Source organism: Podarcis liolepis, assembly GCF_965112155.1.
Source record: "Podarcis liolepis genome assembly, chromosome: 5".
In the NCBI taxonomy this organism is placed as follows: Eukaryota; Metazoa; Chordata; class Lepidosauria; order Squamata; family Lacertidae; genus Podarcis; species Podarcis liolepis.
In genome coordinates, this window is record NC_139556.1 from 92,412,696 (window position 1) to 92,430,526 (window position 17,831).

The 17,831-nt window shown below is 42.6% G+C and overlaps 1 protein-coding gene and 1 long non-coding RNA gene across 3 annotated transcripts in view; both read right to left on the reverse strand.

Moving 5' to 3' along the window:
• Positions 1 to 5,316, reverse strand: part of LOC310707552 — a 345,072-nt gene extending 339,756 nt beyond the window's left edge. The window contains exon 1 of the long non-coding RNA XR_014526572.1: positions 5,277 to 5,316. This is a non-coding gene — a long non-coding RNA (uncharacterized lncRNA). The remainder of the gene's footprint in view (positions 1 to 5,276) is intronic.
• Positions 1 to 17,831, reverse strand: part of GNB4 (G protein subunit beta 4) — a 44,447-nt gene that overhangs the window by 10,418 nt on the left and 16,198 nt on the right. For both annotated transcript variants that reach the window (XM_083504519.1, XM_083504518.1), the window contains exons 2-5: positions 3,586 to 3,693; positions 2,359 to 2,397; positions 1,105 to 1,211; positions 22 to 85 (exon numbers count right to left, since the gene is read on the reverse strand). In XM_083504519.1, the coding sequence (XP_083360645.1) occupies positions 22 to 85; positions 1,105 to 1,211; positions 2,359 to 2,397; positions 3,586 to 3,642 (267 nt within the window). In that variant the 5' untranslated portion in view covers positions 3,643 to 3,693. The remainder of the gene's footprint in view (positions 1 to 21; positions 86 to 1,104; positions 1,212 to 2,358; positions 2,398 to 3,585; positions 3,694 to 17,831) is intronic.

The following is a 17,831-nucleotide window of genomic DNA, read 5'->3' on the forward strand; positions in this document are numbered from 1 at the left end:
TTTAAAAAACAAAAACTCTACCTTGTTTGTTGTGTAACTATCCCAAATAATTAATTTTCCATCTTGGGAAGCGCTCACTAGTAGCCTAAAGATAACCACAAAACACACATACACACACAAAAAAGACATTATCAAGTTAACTTTGTGCCTCCTTTGCTAGGTTTCAAATTTGGTAAGCGCCACGTGCATGCATCCAGCCGTTCACCAAGACCGGGGATTTTGCCTTTTCCTCTTGCAAGACGCATGGCTTTGAGGCGTCAGCAGAGGACGTCTAGGCAACATGTTGCAAAGTCAATCGTGCTTTACTTTTACTGAACTCTAAACAAATGCCCGACAGTCTAGCAGGGGTGGAGAGATGGGCAGAAAGGGTTCCTGTATAATGTTATCTCCCCTTAAGAGCAGGCCTGAGGACCCAGGGTCAGGTATGGCAGGTTCCCCAAGTGTAATGCCAGCTGTTCATTTACGTAGAGGGAAAGGAAGTATATGTTCTCCAGACAGGTAGGGAAAACTTAGCCTACCCTCCCTATGATGATGGCAGTTTCTTGGTCATGGAGGAATTAAAGGTGCAGGTATTGCATACCCCGAACAGTCTTGCTGATTGCAGCCTTATTAATTTTGGCATGTGGGCTTCCATAGAAACAATTAAAACCACTTCTACCTGTGTAACTCTTCCATCCCTTTTCTTGATGCAAGAGACAGAAAGAACTCTGGAACCAAAATATATATTGTTTAACCGCTAAAGGAGTTTCCAAGATTGTATGGCTTATTGAGGACGAGCAGGTTAAATGTTTGCATCTGGTTTTAAGTATTTTTTTTAAAAAAACTTTTTTTTCAGTAGTATTTTCTTCTGGTACTTCTATATATTCAAATCTAGTATTTTATGAAGCTTGTCCATAGCATAGCTAAGCCTCCCTACCAAATGACTGGGCCTTTAAGGGGGATCAAGGGCTCTGAGCATGTAAATGTTTTGTTGCTGTTTGCTGTGCTTAATTTATGAATATATTTATAGCATGCAGGTGCTCATGTGGGGCTGTAGAGTGCACACGGCTTTCCCCCAACAATGGCAAGAATCCTCCGACATGCACATCAGCTCTCTGTACAAACCTTGAATCGGATCCCCAATGCATGGCATATATTTTAGCTAGATGGCCTCTCAATGTACGTCTTGTGCGCATCTGGATTCGGCCCACCGAGTCAAGGCTTGTGGTGATCTAGGCAGGAAAGGAGAAGAACACGCATTACTCCAAGCCTTCTCCTGGGCAGAGTAAGACTACAGAACATCTAAATACCCAGGATACTTTCACAGGTGAATCTTACAGCAGCATTTCCTTATTCGGAAAGGGACAGACCCACTGAGATCTGGCATCAACGTTATCAGGCTCCAGCTTCCAGACTGAATCTCTACGTGGAAACTCAGCAGGTTGTAGAAGTTTTCTGGTGCATGTTTTAGGAGGCACTGCAGCAGATAGTTCCCAGAGTAAATATCTCATGTGTGAAGGAGCCCAAGTCTATAAACAGGAGGTACCAGGGCTTCTGATAATGAAGTAACCATTTAACGAGCATTATGCAGTTAAGTAATAGGCACATTCCACAGTAACTCACTTTAATCAAGCCTGGTTGAAATCAAGTGAATGGGTTTTACACGGAAGTTATTACTTTATTAGCAGCCGAAGCTTCATCCATTTCGTTTATGAATTGAGGCATCTCAAAGCAATTTAAAACTTATATAGAACAGTTTCATATATAAAAATTACACACACACACACACCAGTTTAAAAACAGCAGCAGCAGATACATAAAACCAATTCCAAACCACTACAGATATCAGCTGGGATAAATATCTACATTTGTTAAAAGTGGAATATCTTTAGCAGAGACTGAAAATGCAACAGATAAGCTGCCAGTCTGATATATATTGTGGGGAGCTTCAAAGGGCAGGTGCTTCCACAGGAAAGGCCCAATTTTGACATCGTACAAATGGATCTTCTGAAACGATGGTAGCTGCACGATGCCCTTGGAGTTTAATGAGTATGTACTGGGTAAGGTGATATTTCAAGTTCCCCATGGATTGCATGAACTATACAAGGTGCATAGTTATTATTCGTCCACGTGAATAAAAATGAACTACTACTTGACTTTGTGTCCTAAACCTTTTAGCTACAGCAATATCCCCTCCCTTGAAATGCCCCACAGAAATTTCCCCACAGGCAAGAATGAATGTCTTTGTCTTTTAGTTTATCTGGTTGTTTTATGTTTCTGATACTGATTTTATTTCACCCTGTTTATTTTATTGCAGTTAGCTGACTAGGGGGCTTCAGTCGGCAAGGTAAAATATTTGTTTAAAACACGCATACATACCTGAGCAAGAGTTGTGTCACTACACGCTTTTCTAGCATCCTTTAAAATAAAACAAACAAATATCAATCTACGCAGAAGAAATTGGAATTTGAAGAACAGTGTTATCATGGAGCTCGATTCTAGCTTCCTCCTTCTTGGCACAGTTAGCTTTCTATACACAGTGAGTTTTATCCTTGAAATGTGTGTTCAAACATGTCAAACACTACCTGAAGCTTAAAGTAGCTCAGTCCTGTAGTGCAGTCAAAATCCTGCACGACAGCACGCTTTCTCTCTCAGTTGATGACAAGTGTGAAAAGAGATTATACTACCACACATTGCCCTGCTCAGCCTGACCCCTTAATCTCAGCCTTCAATCCTGAACCCATCATGGGCGATAATGGAACTCGGAATCAGGGTATAAATGCTGGATGTTTGTTCTTAGCCTGTGCTAGAGCATCACAGCCCACAGGGGGGAAAGCTCACACATGCACCCGCTGACTCGGAATCCGTCACAGGAGCTGAGCAAGACAGCTCTGGAAACCTCTCCGGAATGAATGCTGATTTCATTCACACATGCAGTGAGGAGACCCTAAGGAGGCCCAACACTGTATCCCAAGAGCTTTTAAAATACAGCACCAGCTTTATTGAAAATAACACGGCATCAGCAATTTAGTTGAAAGATATTTGAAAATAAGTGATGTTTAAGAAAACGATGAAATTTGAAAGAATATTATGCTCAAGCTGAGTAACTTATGATAAAATTATTTAAAATTTGGAACATAATATTCGAGATTTACAAAATAAGAATTGAAATAAGGTAATAAATTGCTGCCTATAATTTACATGACTGAGAATGCAGGGAAGGGTGATGTGAGGAAGTCCAAAGATTATGAAAATATGATTTATGAATAACTGTATTTTATCTGTATTTTCTTTACATTCTTTGTTTATTTTATAATTTTGCTTTGATTTTTTCTGTTTGTTGTATGGTGATGGTACTTTATATGTTTGGTGGTTTGCTTGTTGTTTTAAAACTGCAATAAATATTTTAAAAATAAAAAAATAAAAAAAATAAAAAAATAAAATACAGCACCAGCCCCCCAATGGCACTTTGCCCACCAAGTGAAGAACTCACGGAGGGAAAGGTGTTGGGAAGGGAAAGGAGGCAAACTCCATTTTTTTCTCCTCAAGATGTTCACGGATCCCAACTTATTTAGCATCAACAGCATCAAAAAAGAAACTCCTTACTCTGATTTGATTCCGGAGTTGTTCCGCCTCCTGCCGCAACTGCTCCAGTTCACTCATTCTCCTGAATGACTCTCTTTCCCACCTTCACTGTACTTTTGAAGAAGATGTCTGCCAACAAAGAGGGAGGAAATAAAGAAAATAATACCTTCTTCACCTCTCAACACATCACAAGAGACAAAAATACAACTTACTGAATTGACTGAAGTTTTTTATTAGTGCCCTTCATCCCTTTCATCACCTCTACTCGGAATACGTTACAATACCACCACAACATTTGGCATTCATCAAATACATTTCAGGTGCATCATGTTTTGCACACATTGTCTCGGTAATCCTTACAGCAGCCCCGAACAAGGAAATCTGGATTGCCCTCCTGTTGGAGAAGGGAAGGTTGGGTGGGCTGGGGAAGGGGAAGAAGAGAATATTGGTCTGCCCAAGGCCACCCTGCAAGTTCAGGGCCAAGATGCCATTTCAGCTAGGGAATCCCTTGCTCATAAACCTCAGTAAGGGAAAGACAAAGATGATGGGAAAGATACAAGCATTTCTCCTTCCTCAGTTCTAATGCACAAGACACAGGGCAGGTGCAACACAGTCAAATAAGGCAGCCATGCATTCTGAACAGGAAACAAGCAAAGATACTGGAAGCCCAAGGATAGCATTTTGGCCACAGGAACAGTATTTTTGCCCAGTGAGTCCTTTCTTAGCAGGCTTAAAATACAAGTAACTTGTTGCCCCCAAAGAGGGCTTTTGCTGGCATTTCACATTTTGTGTTCTTAACAAGCAGCACAACATAACTTTTATTTCATTCTCTTTATATTATTTATATGTATCACGGATATCTCTGGAAACAGTAAATTGATGCGGCTCAAAGCTTTCAAAAGATGCTTCAGCCTCATTAGGCACCGAGGTGAAAATTTAATTACCTTAAAAGCAGCTCCTTATTCACTTAACAATGCCATATTGCAGTGAATGCATTAGCTCCTTGAACGTGGAGAGATCTTTCCCAGGAAGGGAGGGAGCAAAGGGATGAAGTCAGATTCGCAAACATATCCACATGACACACACTGAAAAATAACGTAACTTGTGCTTCCTGAAAAGCACAAAATATAAAATACTTCCACACCCAATTCTTGTTTAAGGGATGCAAGGCCGAGCTTTGCAGCATAATGGAAAAAGTTCCCATTAAAAGGTTTGAACAAAGTGAGCACAACTCCAAGCTTTCAGTCTATGTCATCCTCAGCAATGATGAGTGTGGTAGAACTCAATTCATACTATTATCTACCCCAACCTATTGAAAGTAGCTCTTTGCTCTTCTAATGACTTCCTTGAGTTTCAGACGTGTGCCCAGGAAAGAGAGGAAGCAAAATTTTAATGTGCATATTGTGAAATGGAGGAAACCAAGACCATCCTGCGTTTTCTGCCATCATGTGGAGTTGTAGAATTTATACATCCTGTGTTTAATAGGGATCGCCCTGTCAATGGTGGTTTACATGTACAGTGGTACCTCGGGTTAAGTACTTAAGTTGTTCCGGAGGTCCGTATTTAACCTGAAACTGATCTTACCCTGAAGCACCACTTTAGCTAATGGGACCTCCTGCTGCTGCCGTACTGCCGGAGCACGATTTCTGTTCTCATCCTGAAGCAAAGTTCTTAACCTGAAGCACTATTTCTGGGTTAGCGGAGTCTGTAACCTGAAGCGTATGTAACCCGAGGTACCACTGTATAGCACATAAAATACAAATATGAATGAGAAACATCCGTTTACAAAACTTTAACTCTATCGGTAATAAAAATTCAAATTTTCATACCATTATCTCACTACAGTGGTGGCTAGTCGGGTGCTTCTGAGAAGACCATGAGCAGGGATGAAGGCAAGAGCTATTTCCTGCAGTCATAGGGCGCTTACGAATATTAGTTAGGGGGCATGAGAACATGGGGGGTCCTTTAATTCATCCTTATTGACAATGACAGACCCATCCTTCATGAATGTGTCAATCCCTTTTTAAAAGGCATCACCACACCTTGCAACAACCAAGCTACATATGCAATTATGTATTGCATATTATTATATTTTGCCTGCCCTTAGCGTATATGAGAACGGAAGAAAACATTTGTCTGTATCCAGTTTCTCCATACCAGTGTACCATTTTAGGAACCCTAACAAGTCCTCCCTTAATTGCCCTATCTTTTACACATAACCCTGCTTTTTAAAAATCTGCTTAGTTTCAGCAAAGACACTATTACTCTAATTACAAATTAAAATGGGGCAGGGGGAAGCAACTTAGGTCACATTTAAAAAATATTCTTAAAGATGTGTTTTTATCCTCCCCCAACTCAAAATGACGAAACTGTCCAAAGAAAGTGGTTGAATGTTTCACCAAAAGGTAGGCATATTAAAGCACAGGCAAGAATCAGGCTTAAATCAGCTTTCATTTACACACACACAAACACACAATACTTACCCTAAAATGGCATGGGGTATTCAAAGCAAATTACAGTGTTACCTTGGTTCTCGAACTTAATCCATTCTGGGAGTCCTTTCGACTCCCGAAACCGTTCAAAAACCAAGGCACAGCTTCCGATTGGCTGCAGGAGCTTCCTGCAGTCAATTAGAAGCCATGGAAGCCGCGTCGGACGTTCAGCTTCCAAAAAAACGTTTGCAAACTGGAACACTTACTTCTGGGTTTGCGGTGTTAGGGAACAGATTTGTTCGACAACTAAGCCATTCTCTCAACAGCCACACATGATGCAAACCAGCACCAGCAGCATGAACAAGTAAAAAGAAATGTACCGTATTTTTCACGCTATAAGACGCACCAGATCACAAGACGCACCTAGTTTTTGGAGGAGGAAAACAAGAAAAAAAATATTCGGAATCTCAGAAGCCAGAACAGCAAGAGGGATCGCTGCGCAGTGAAAGCAGCCATCCCTCTTGCTGTTCTGGCTTCTGGGATAGCTGCGCAGCCTGCATTCGCTCCATAAGACGCACACACATTTCCCCTTACTTTTTAGGAGGGGAAAAGTGAGTCTTATAGAGCAAAAAATATGTTATATCGCTGCTGAAGTACCACACGCCTCATTTTCAGTATGATCCTAATGTTAATTAGACTAATTTGCAATTAATACAAGGTACAGATACTTCACTTATAGAGGTTGTTTACGACAAGTTGTGGTTGCTGCTGCGGTTTCCTATCAGTATCAGAATTCTAAACAAGCATTCCTACACAGCCGAAGTGTTAAAGAAATCTTTTATTGTTTCACAAGTCCTTTTGTTTCTTCAAAAAATAAGCACAGGAAACAGGCCTAGGTGTGTCCTTGATCATCTAAGGTTGAAAACACTGTGCACATTTTCAAAAGGGTTCTGCGGCAATGTGTGCCATAGCAGATCTACTACAAAAGCACAGAAGGCTTTAATTCATATTGTAACAACCAAGCATCAGTGGAGGACTAGATTCTTTCACCCTATTCCACATCCCACCCACTGCATCCTGGGACAACACAGCCCATGATCCTTGAAAGGCCCACACAACTCTCTGAAGAGGATGCAGGGGGAAAGAGCCACTGCAGAAGCTTGCTTTCTGCTCACATACGATACAGCCAAGATCCAAGAGGTTGAGAAAGTAGAAATCAGAATGCTCAAGGACCTAAAACGTGCCTTGCAGTAACTACAAGATCATCAGTCGTAGATTCCTGCTGTTGGGTACCCACACAAACACTCTGCCATTTTGACTTGAAATCTGGACGCAGTGTTCCCCAATCTCTTAAGTGTTTGATAAGAGAGCCTATCATGCTTATCTTCCGTGTGACTTGGGCAAAGCAACATTCTTGGGCAACTTGATTGGCAGGAATTTATTCAACTGTATGAGGCTCACAGGTGAAAGGAAGAAGTGTGCCCTATTGGTGCTATAGGCATTTTGTAAAACGTATCAGCTTCATTGCTGATGCCCCTCAAAGCTTTCCTCGGCCAGCACAGCTCTGGCACTTAAAGGACACATTAAGACAGCTTGCATCATCATGCAGCTGTGACATTTAGTGCACAGCTGTAACATCTCAGAGAGCACAAAGAGGGATATAGAACCATTGCCTTTTTATACACCACTGATGACCCAAAAATAATTAACAGTCATTGCTCTCGGTGCTAATAATTACTGTATTTTTCACCAGATATTTCACCAGGTATCTGAAGAAGTGTGCATGCACACGAAAGCTCATACCAAGAACTAACTTAGTTGGTCTTTAAGGTGCTACTGGAAGGAATTTTTTTATTTTGACTATGGCAGACCAACACGGCTACCTATCTGTAACTGTATTTTTCACCCTATAGGACGCACCTTTTCCCCTCCAAAAATGAAGGGGAAATGTGTGTGTGTCCTATGGGGCCATTGCAGGCTTTCGCTGAAGCCTGGAGAGCGAGAGGGGTCAGTGCGCACCGACCCCTCTCGCTCTCCAGGCTTCAGGAGAGCCCCAGCGCCAACCCCACAAGGTCGGGGGACAGCGGGGAGGTGGAACGCCGCCATCCCGCTGTCTCCCGATGTGGTTTGGAGACTGACGGCGGGGAGACGCGTGCTTCTCCCCACCACCAGCCCCGCAAGCTTGGGGGACAGCGGGGAGGTGCAGCGTGTCTTCCCGCTGTCCCCGGACCTGGTCTGAAGGCTGGCGGTGGGGAGAAGAGCACTTCTCCCTGCTGCTGGCCCCGCAAGCTCCGGGGACAGCGGGGAGGCGCAGCTCGTCTTCCCGCTGTCCCCGGACCTGGTCTGAAGGCTGGGAGAAGAGCGCTTCTCCCCGCTGCCGGCCGCACAAGTGCCGGGGGGGGGGAATAAAAAAAATTTCTTTATTTCCCCCCCAAAAAACATGGTGCGTCCTATGGGCCGGTGCATCCTATGGGGTGAAAAATACGGTAATTTGATATATCTTCCCAAAATGCAACCATGGATGACTTCAAACTGGACTGCTTTTTTTTAAAAAAAAAAACTTTCAGTTAGAAGATACAACTTTATAATGACTGTACATCATTATCTTTATCATTGGATTTCTTACCCACCCTTCCAACATATGCTCCCATGGCAGATTACAACAATTTGAATTTAGAATATTAAAAGGAGTTCAAACAATTTACTGATACTGATTTTTCCTCAGGATTTACTCCTGAAGTTGAGCCCCATCTGCCCCTCATTTCCCTCTACAGCACATGAAGCAACCACCTTCTTGACCACCAGACTCACTATTGGTCTCATCTGCTCAATCCACCGGAGCCTGCCTTCGCATGTAGGGGAAGTCCCTAACTCATTGAGGGTTTCAGAGACCCATCATCTACCCTCACCTGAGTTAGCTGTCCAGTCAAAGGCGTTTCCTGGGGTGTGGTCGCTGTCACATGCTCACAGCATCCAGGAGCCACAGGTGAGAGCTGAGTGCAGAGTGGGGACGAAAGGTGGACAAACTAGCCCAGAAGGAACATGAAATGCCCCCAACCAGAGGTTCTACCCTTCCACCAACAACCCAAAGTATATTGTAGAATTCAATGAAATTGAATTAATATGACACCTACACAGAATCTAATGATGGTTTATACTGTCCAGGTTTCTCTTAATCAGGATTTGCAAAACAGCTTTGGTGTTAAGATTGGGGCCACAGGTAGTGGTGATGCAGACATAGTGTTAAATGAAGAGGAGAAGGGAAATTGTGTAGAAGTGGGGGAAAGTGCAAGCCTAACCAATGAAGACATTACACCTGCAGTGGGCCAATAATTTATTCTACCAAACGAAAAGAAAAAATCAAATTGTGATCTATTCTGGAAAATGGTTTTTTCAGACTGGTTTTTCAGACGTTTTAGCAGATATAAGCAAAATATTAACATTTACAAAGGGCACTGAACTGGAAGAGACAGCTTACCCATTTAGAATGCAATACTTCAAGAAGTGCCTCTCCCCATATCAACCGACCCGGACCCTGCAATCATCATCTGAGGCCCTTCCTCATGTGCCTCCTCCACGAAAGGTCCGAAGGGAGGCAGCACAAGAAAGGGCCTTTTCTGCAGTGGCTCCCCATTTGTGGAATGCTCTCCCCCAGGGAGGCTTTCCTGGTGCCTTCATTACATATCTTTAGATAGGCAGAAATGTTTCTCATTAACTAGGCCTTTGGTTGATTAAACATTCTATGCCCTTTCAATTGTATCTGTGGGAGAGGGCTTATGGGTTTGTTGGTTTGATTTTATTATTACAAGCATCCCGTCCCCCTTACCTGAGATTGACATATGGGCAACTGCGTATACTTGAGGCTCCAGGAAATAGCCCCCCCCAAACTTAGGTGCATTTCATTAGGGGGGGGCAGAATGTAACCCCTGCCTAAGTGAGGAGTTGCCTGTACAGTGGTGCCCCGCAAGACGAATGCCTCGCAAGACGGAAAACCCACTAGACGAAAGGGTTTTCCATTTTGGAGGTGCTTCGCAAAACGAATTTCCTATGGGCTTGCTTCGCAAGACGAAAATGTCTTGCAAGTTCCTGCGGGGGTTTTTTTCTCCCCCCCCCTTTCCCCAAGCCGCTTATCAGCTGATCCTAAGCCGCTAAGCCGCTTAACAGCTGATCCGCTAAGCCTGCTAAGCCACTAATAGCACTAATCCGCTAATGGGCTTGCTTCGCAAGACGAAAAAACCGCAAGACGAAGAGACTCGCGGAACGGATTCTTTTCGTCTTGCGAGGCACCACTGTATTATGTATTTTGTGTTCTCTATTTGTGCTTTTATGTTGTGAACCACCCTGTGATCTTTGGGTGAAGGGTAGTATACAAATCTTCATCATCATCATCATCATCGAAACTCAAGAAGACAAGTGGATGCTATGTATCTTTCTATTTCCAGGTCTGTAAGTCATCTTCAAATGAATCACGGTTAAAACATGACAAGGAAAAAATCTTACTGGTATAAACAGCAACATGACTCAAAGTTCTCCCAAGGCAGCTGAAGATAACAATAAACTATCTAGTCAAGAGTTTGAACCCAACAGATTTTGTCACAAACACATATTCTATCTATGGGCTGAGGGCAGACACCAAGTCTGATAAACCTTCACAGTGCTGAATCATAACCACAATGTTATTGGATGGGAAAGACGCATGATATCAAATGGTACCACGACATTGAGGATGTATAAATGTTCAGACGCAGCACTTTGCATAAAGTGGCTGCAGATGCTTCAGAAGTTTGCTCCCTTAATGGCATTTCGTATAGAAAAACTGTCCAGAAATCAAGAGATTCAAAAGTTGTTTGTGTTATGGCATGGAAGTCCGATATCGAAAGGAACAAAGTAAAAAAAAAATATGTCTACTGGACACCCTTTACACACACTTAAAGCAGAATCCCAGACTTTATATTAGTAAACCCTAAAACAGTCTTATGATAGGTCAGTATTGTCACCAATACTCAGCTGGAGGCTGAGATACCAGCCTGCCTAAGGCTGACACCTTGGCCCAGGCTTCCTCAACCTCGGCCCTCCAGATGTTTTGAGACTACAGTTCCCATCATCCCTGATCCTGCTAGCTAGGGAGCATGTGAGTTGTAGGCCAAAAACATCTGGAGGGCCGAGGTTGAGGAAGCCTGCCTTAGCCAATTTAAGTCTCATGACTGTTAAAAGTGACCCATGGATTTGGCCTCCATGCCCAACAGTCACATGTACATTGTGGATTATGGCTGCAAGCCCTAGACATGACTCCTAGCAAAAATAGAACTACCAACAGAACTACCAAGACCGCCACGGAGTAATTCAACATGATTATTTATTTCGCACAGCACACTTGCCACTGAAGTCACACAGCAGAACTTCCATTCCTTTAAATGGGACAGAACTGCATCAAAACTTATTTATCTACTTCAAAGGCTTCATTCTTTAGGAGGGGAAAGCAATCTGCTTCCTTTCGACAATACTCTGCAGGTTGCTTTTTGTTCTGGTTCTGCAAGGGCCACCTCTAAGCAAGATCACATGATCGTTCAAAGTAGTATAGGAATAAAGAGTCTTGAAGTGAATTTTAGACATGGGAGAATGAAAAAGGCACTTCGCTTCCACGGACTGCCAAACCGATCATCCCCCAGATACTCAAGCAATCATCTGATTGGATGTCTTGCAGGTGCTGTAGGTGAAATATACAATACGTAGATAAATACAGTACAATGTTAATTTGCAATACAGTGGTACCTCTGGTTACGAACTTAATTTGTTCCAGAGGTCCACTCTTAAGCTGAAACCGTTCTTATCCTGAGGAGTGCTTTTGCTAATGGGGCTGCACGATTTCCGTTTGCATCCTGGAGCAAAGTTTGCAACCAGGAGCAGCTGCTTCCAGGTTAGCAGAGCACATAACATGAAGTGTTCGTAACTAGAGGCGCCACTGTAAAGCACAGACATGCAGTACATTTTGACTAACAACACTTCTTCTATTATGGCTTCTTCAAACAGCAATGCTCATTTTTCAAGGCTCAGCTTAGTCTTAACGTGTATGAAGTCCAAACAACTGAAAAAATAAAAAGCTCCAGAGAGATAAAACAACACTGCTGTCCTGGCCTTAGAAAACTCCAACAGCAGAAGCTCCAAACGAAGCAAGATTCTCTTCCATGGAAAAGCACCTAAGATCAAGATGTTCAAATGTGTATACTTGCACGAGTACATCAACAAGCACTGCCACCATCAAACTTCCTTTCAATTTAACTGGCACAATTCCAACTAAAATTAATCTAAGTAGACTAGGGCTTTTCTTATTTTCTAACCCTGTAAACAGGCCATTAAAATTAACCCTCACATTATTATTATTGTTGAGGAGGAAAGATACATGGATTGCTTCTTCTTTTTTTAGCCAAGTTCATAACAAAGACATGCTGTGAACCAGACGTTTTCTAATACACAGCTGTCTCTTGAGCCACAAAGTTACACTGAAAATCACATTGGCATATGATAACCATGCATTTTCACAAGCATACATTTTTACAAACATACTTAATACTTGGCACCTTCGTAATAAAAACGTGAGACCATATGTCACTTTAGATGCCATTCAGAAACAATTTCAACTCCTTTAAAATGAATTGGCAACAACACGTAAGCTTTTCCCCCAGCTCTGCCAATTACATTATACAGTACCATACTAATTTAAGTAACCCATACATTGTTTCATAACATCCCTTACTGGAGACCGGTTCCAGTATTTGAATATTCATTTATCTCTTTTCTTCTCTCATTTTCAGTCCATTCCCACTGATAAATTGAGCCCGGCTGTACCATAAACTGATTGGCAGGTAGCCACAGCAGAGCTACTGTACATAAATCTTCCCAATGAACCATGATTGCAGCAAACACCAAGAGATTTTTGCACCATTCCACAATATCTAATGGAGCGCTGTGACGAGCAGATGTTCCTTTTGTTATGCCTCTTTTGAAACTAGAGGGACCCTGCAGGAGCTTGTCTGGACACAGCAGGTCTGGCAAGAGGTTGAGTGTGGCAACACCAGGCAGCAAAAGACTCAACCAGCTGAAGCCAAATATGTAACATGGGCTTATGAAGTGTGAGAAAGATCTGGGAAGAGGAAGGGGGAGATCACATGCAATTAAAAACAACCCGTAATGAAAAAATATGTACCTTCACTGCAGAAAATCTTCGCCAACTCAACTGATTTAAGCTGAATCAGTTTAAAGGAGTGGAAGTTTAGACAAGCATAATTAGGACTACGGCCAATTCCCGTTTCATTCATTAAATCCCATTTCAAAGCAACCATATTAAGGCAACTTTCAGTGATCATGTGATTCCTACAACATTCCAGCAGAAAACACCAGAACATATGGCTTCTTAAGGCATGGTGTAGCACCCTGCTTGTGGTTAACGCTTAGCTGGAATGAAATATTCAACGCAGCAACAGAGAAATTAAAAAAATAATTTATTTGTCAGACAAATAAATAAGAGGCACAGTGGTATATGGTTACCAAGCTCTGGCCTGGCCTCCTGCCATTATGGCCAGCACTTATATTTCCTTAATCCAGCCCCCTTTGCTCCTCCTATGGCTGCCTCTGTCCCATCAGCCTGGTTGAAATTCCTATTGGCTGATTGGTATAACCAATCACAAAAATACACTCATATCCTACTGTCCTTATATGGAACACAAAGAGCTATATATTGTTACATCTATAAATGACAAATAAGTATTAATATATCTTACATGCGTCTCAACAAGGAATCTTAATTACCAGCTCACCTCTTGCCCTCCTTGCCCTATTTGCCTTCTAAAACAAATGGTTAATCTTAAATTTTTATCTTAAACATATGTCAAGGATCTTGAGTTTCACATCAATATTGAAAGATCTCCTTCATTTGAAGGTTTCTAAACAAATATCTGACAACTTATATATCAGAATTGCTCGGATGGCGTCTTCTTGTCTGACAGGGGGGCTGGACTGGTGGCTGACTTAATTCCAGGATAAATACAACTCTTCTAGCATTTGTTAAATCCTTTGCATAATTACATTTAAGCCAGGATATTTCATACATTATCATAGATAGCTTTTTAGAAGGATAAACTTCCTAAAAGTAACAAGGAAGGAACAGTTTACAGCCTCAAAATAAAATAGGAAAAAAGCCTCTTCCCCTCTTCACACTTCCCCCCCTTCTCCAGCCGGTTTGTTTTCCATGTTCTCTTGGCCTTTTGACCTTAGGCTCAAGTTTAAGGCACACAGTTTTATTTTACTGTTTACCAAACTCTTAATTATGTTGGGTCCGTAACCTTGCTCTTCAGCCTGTATTTCCAGCTTTTACGACTTTGAGAAACTTGTCTCCTGCTACTGCTATAAATCAGGGAGGCCCTTGTTCAGGAGAGCAGGAAGATAAACAACTGCCAAAGTACTTAGCCAGCTGGTTTCTGCATGGCATGAAACTTTTGAAAGTCTAAGCCCATTTACCTGATCAAGATATAAGCCAATATATGCCTTGATTAAAATGCAGTCTATATTCAGATGCCACAATCCCCCCTTTCAAGCTCAAGGACCTTGCTACCAAGCGTCCTTGATAGCTTGATCTTCATCATATTCCTGAGTTAAAGCTCTGTATAGGGCCATGATATGAGGTAGAGTTTCATTCGAAATCATCTTGCTAATTGTACTTCTAAAACATGAGATGATACATGGCATCATACATAAAACCATCACTACTACCGTCAAGAAAAACAAGCAAGACATGTGGCCAACACACGGATTGCCTCACCATTATCTGAAATGTTAAAGCAACAGGCATTCCCTGTCAAGTTCAAGACTCCACATAGGCCTCCCTGCTTGGCAAGTACATAATCCATTCCCATTTTCAGCTGCAAAATGACGGCTCTACTTTCATCCAACTGTTGTGCAATACGTCTCAAACTCTGGGCCGTTACATTGGTTACAAGTTCCACTACTGCTTGCAATCGAATTATTCTGTTTAGATTATAAATAGGATCCCGTGCCCCTTGTATGAGCTCACCAGGATTCCAGGAGGCAGGATCATAATAGGCTATAATGCGCTCTGGTGGCCAATCATCAGTACCGCTCCAACTTTGGGTACTTCCTCCTGCTATATGAGAAATATACTAGTGGGCAAAATCCACATTGGTGGTAATACCCATCCCAGGAAACAAGTCCCACTCCATTTGAAAGGGAGTTTCTTGTATGCCCATTCTTCACATATCCACCACAACCATCGGGTCTGAGGTTTTTGGTATGTGGAGTGCATAAGGCGAAATATCACAAGAGGTATAGAGTTCACAGTGCAGTATGTTAGATTGCCTTTCTTCTGTCACAGTTATGTTCCATACCACTTTCCATGCATGAATAAAAGGAAGTGCACAGGGCAAGGTATTCCGAGTTCGATAGGTAGTACCGTGTGCCCAGGTATTCTTAATATTATCCCAAGTATAGTGACAATGAGAAGAGCCTACCATGGTAGAATCAGCTGCATCTGATGATTTATGTACACAGAATTCCCCTTGCACAGGTATAACTCGTAATGTTTAGTTGAGTTCCATCCGGGGAAATTCTGTACTTCTGCTTGGTGTGGCATTTCGCTTACCATACCAATGGCATTTAATGGTATTGGTAATAAGGGCATACCTCCCTCTGAATCATCTGGCCCAAGAGAGCAAACAAGGCAATTAGTCCTATTTGCACATTGGCTACCATCTCAGCTAAACCTACCCACATATTGTGGTCATAGCGGAATCCATATTTTAGCAAATTTGGTCAGATTCAAAGACCCTTCCCTTCCCAAGGGATCAGGATTAATAATAAAATCATGTTGATGTCTAGCATATGCATTCCTTCCACAAAAGATTACCTTATTGTGATAGCATAAATATTAGTCCCAATATAATTCCCCCAGTGACAGGAATGGGGAACCACCAAGGCCAAAACATATATCCCAAGGATCCCCAATGTGTAATATCCCTGATAATTGTTCCACAAGGGGGCAGTCAATCAATTGTATAAGAGAATCTTCCCTTTCACAGTCGCTGGTTCAGACGCTCCTCAAGCTTCAGGCGTGCGCAGGTCAGCCAGCTTCCAGGTTTGTGGCTGCAGCAGGCCGGTCGTCTAATGTTGCCCGTGACCTAGCCGTTCCCGGTAGGGCTAGATACAGGGGTTTTTGGAGAGAGTCAATTTTAAAGGATTAGAGGGGTCACCTTTGCACGTCCAACTGCCTTCGGACTTCTTCAAACGGGAGTGATGAATCCAGGGGGTCACCTCAGCTACCTTCACCGCTGTTGGAGTAGAGAGCAAGACGGTGTAAGGTCCACGCCACTTAGGTGCAAGTGGATCACGTTTCCACTCTTTCACCCATATGCTATGCCAGCCTGGAGCTAATGAATCGGCTTGGCAATGCTGCACGGCGTGCGCTCGAGGGCCCACCTGTTAAGATAAAAAAACAAAACAAAACAAACAAACACGGGAGAGAGACAAAAACACGGGAGAGAGATTGCACTTGTCCCTGTGTCACATGTTCTCCTATTTGTTTGAGGTCAGTTGGAATATCCTGAACAAAGGAGGGCGGCCTCCCATACAGGAGCTCAAAAGGTGACAACTTAAGTCTTTTTGTGGGTGTGCACCGAACACGAAACAGTGTTATGGGTAACACGTCTACCCTCCTGAGACTTTAGACATATTAGTGGGCTTCTGGCATGCCCTGCCGATACCTTGCACAAGCGTCTGGCGATAGGTGGTAAGCCTGGCCAGGTGAATTGCATTGTTTGGATCCCAATTAGGATCTTCCAAGGGAAAGTTGTCCTGGAGATGACAGTCAATATTATAAATATTTCCCACTCTGGCCTGCTCACGCAAATATATCTGTGCCTTTTCAATTATGTCTCTCCTTTCCTCAGTGGTGAAGAGAGTATTCAGGAGCTGGCGACAACCTGTCCAAGTAGGACTATTAGTATTTACTATTGAAGTCACCAAGTCCATCATAGCCTGAGGTGGCTGTATTGCTTGCTGACCGATCAAGGTCTCCCTGTAACTTCTGTAATAATTCTCTAGGACTTGGATGTACAGGGGTTTGGGGTAGGCAATCAGTTGTTCCACTAAAGGAGACTGTAGATGGAGTTCTACTGGGACTCACAGGTGGAATAACCACTTCTGCTTGGGCTTCATTATAGGACTCCAATGCCTCCTGAAGATATTTATCATAATCTATCAAGGAATCAAGTTCTGTGACTCCACCCCCATTATTCATTCCACTTTCTTGCCTTGGGGTTACAACTGGTGGAGTGTTTGGATTTATTTGGCAAGATTCCTTTCCTAGCTTTGGCTTTTACAGCCAATAATTTGCATCGTTGGACTTTGCATTCCCTTATCCATGGAGGATTTTTATTTAATGTGCTCAGCCAAGAATCTATGTATGAAAATTGTTCTGGGCACGCTTACTAAATTTATATCAAAGGTTCCTTGAGATGGCCATCCAATATTTTGTTTTGGCCATTCTAGTTCACATAACGTTCTCAAGCGTTCTGGCGTCATTTTGACTCCATATGCCCCTGAGAAGGCTTTCTTAAAATTATTTAACATACATTCAAAAGGTGTATTTCCCCCCTTTGAACCCCCAACTCCCATTGTATGGCCCTGTGAAGTATCCACTCAGTCACTCACACACACACCTTACTGGTAAACGAAGTAGTACTCACTCCACACTTAGGTCAGCTACACATTGTACTTTCTCACACATGCAATGCGCCAGATACTTCACCACACACTACCTCCCATTCT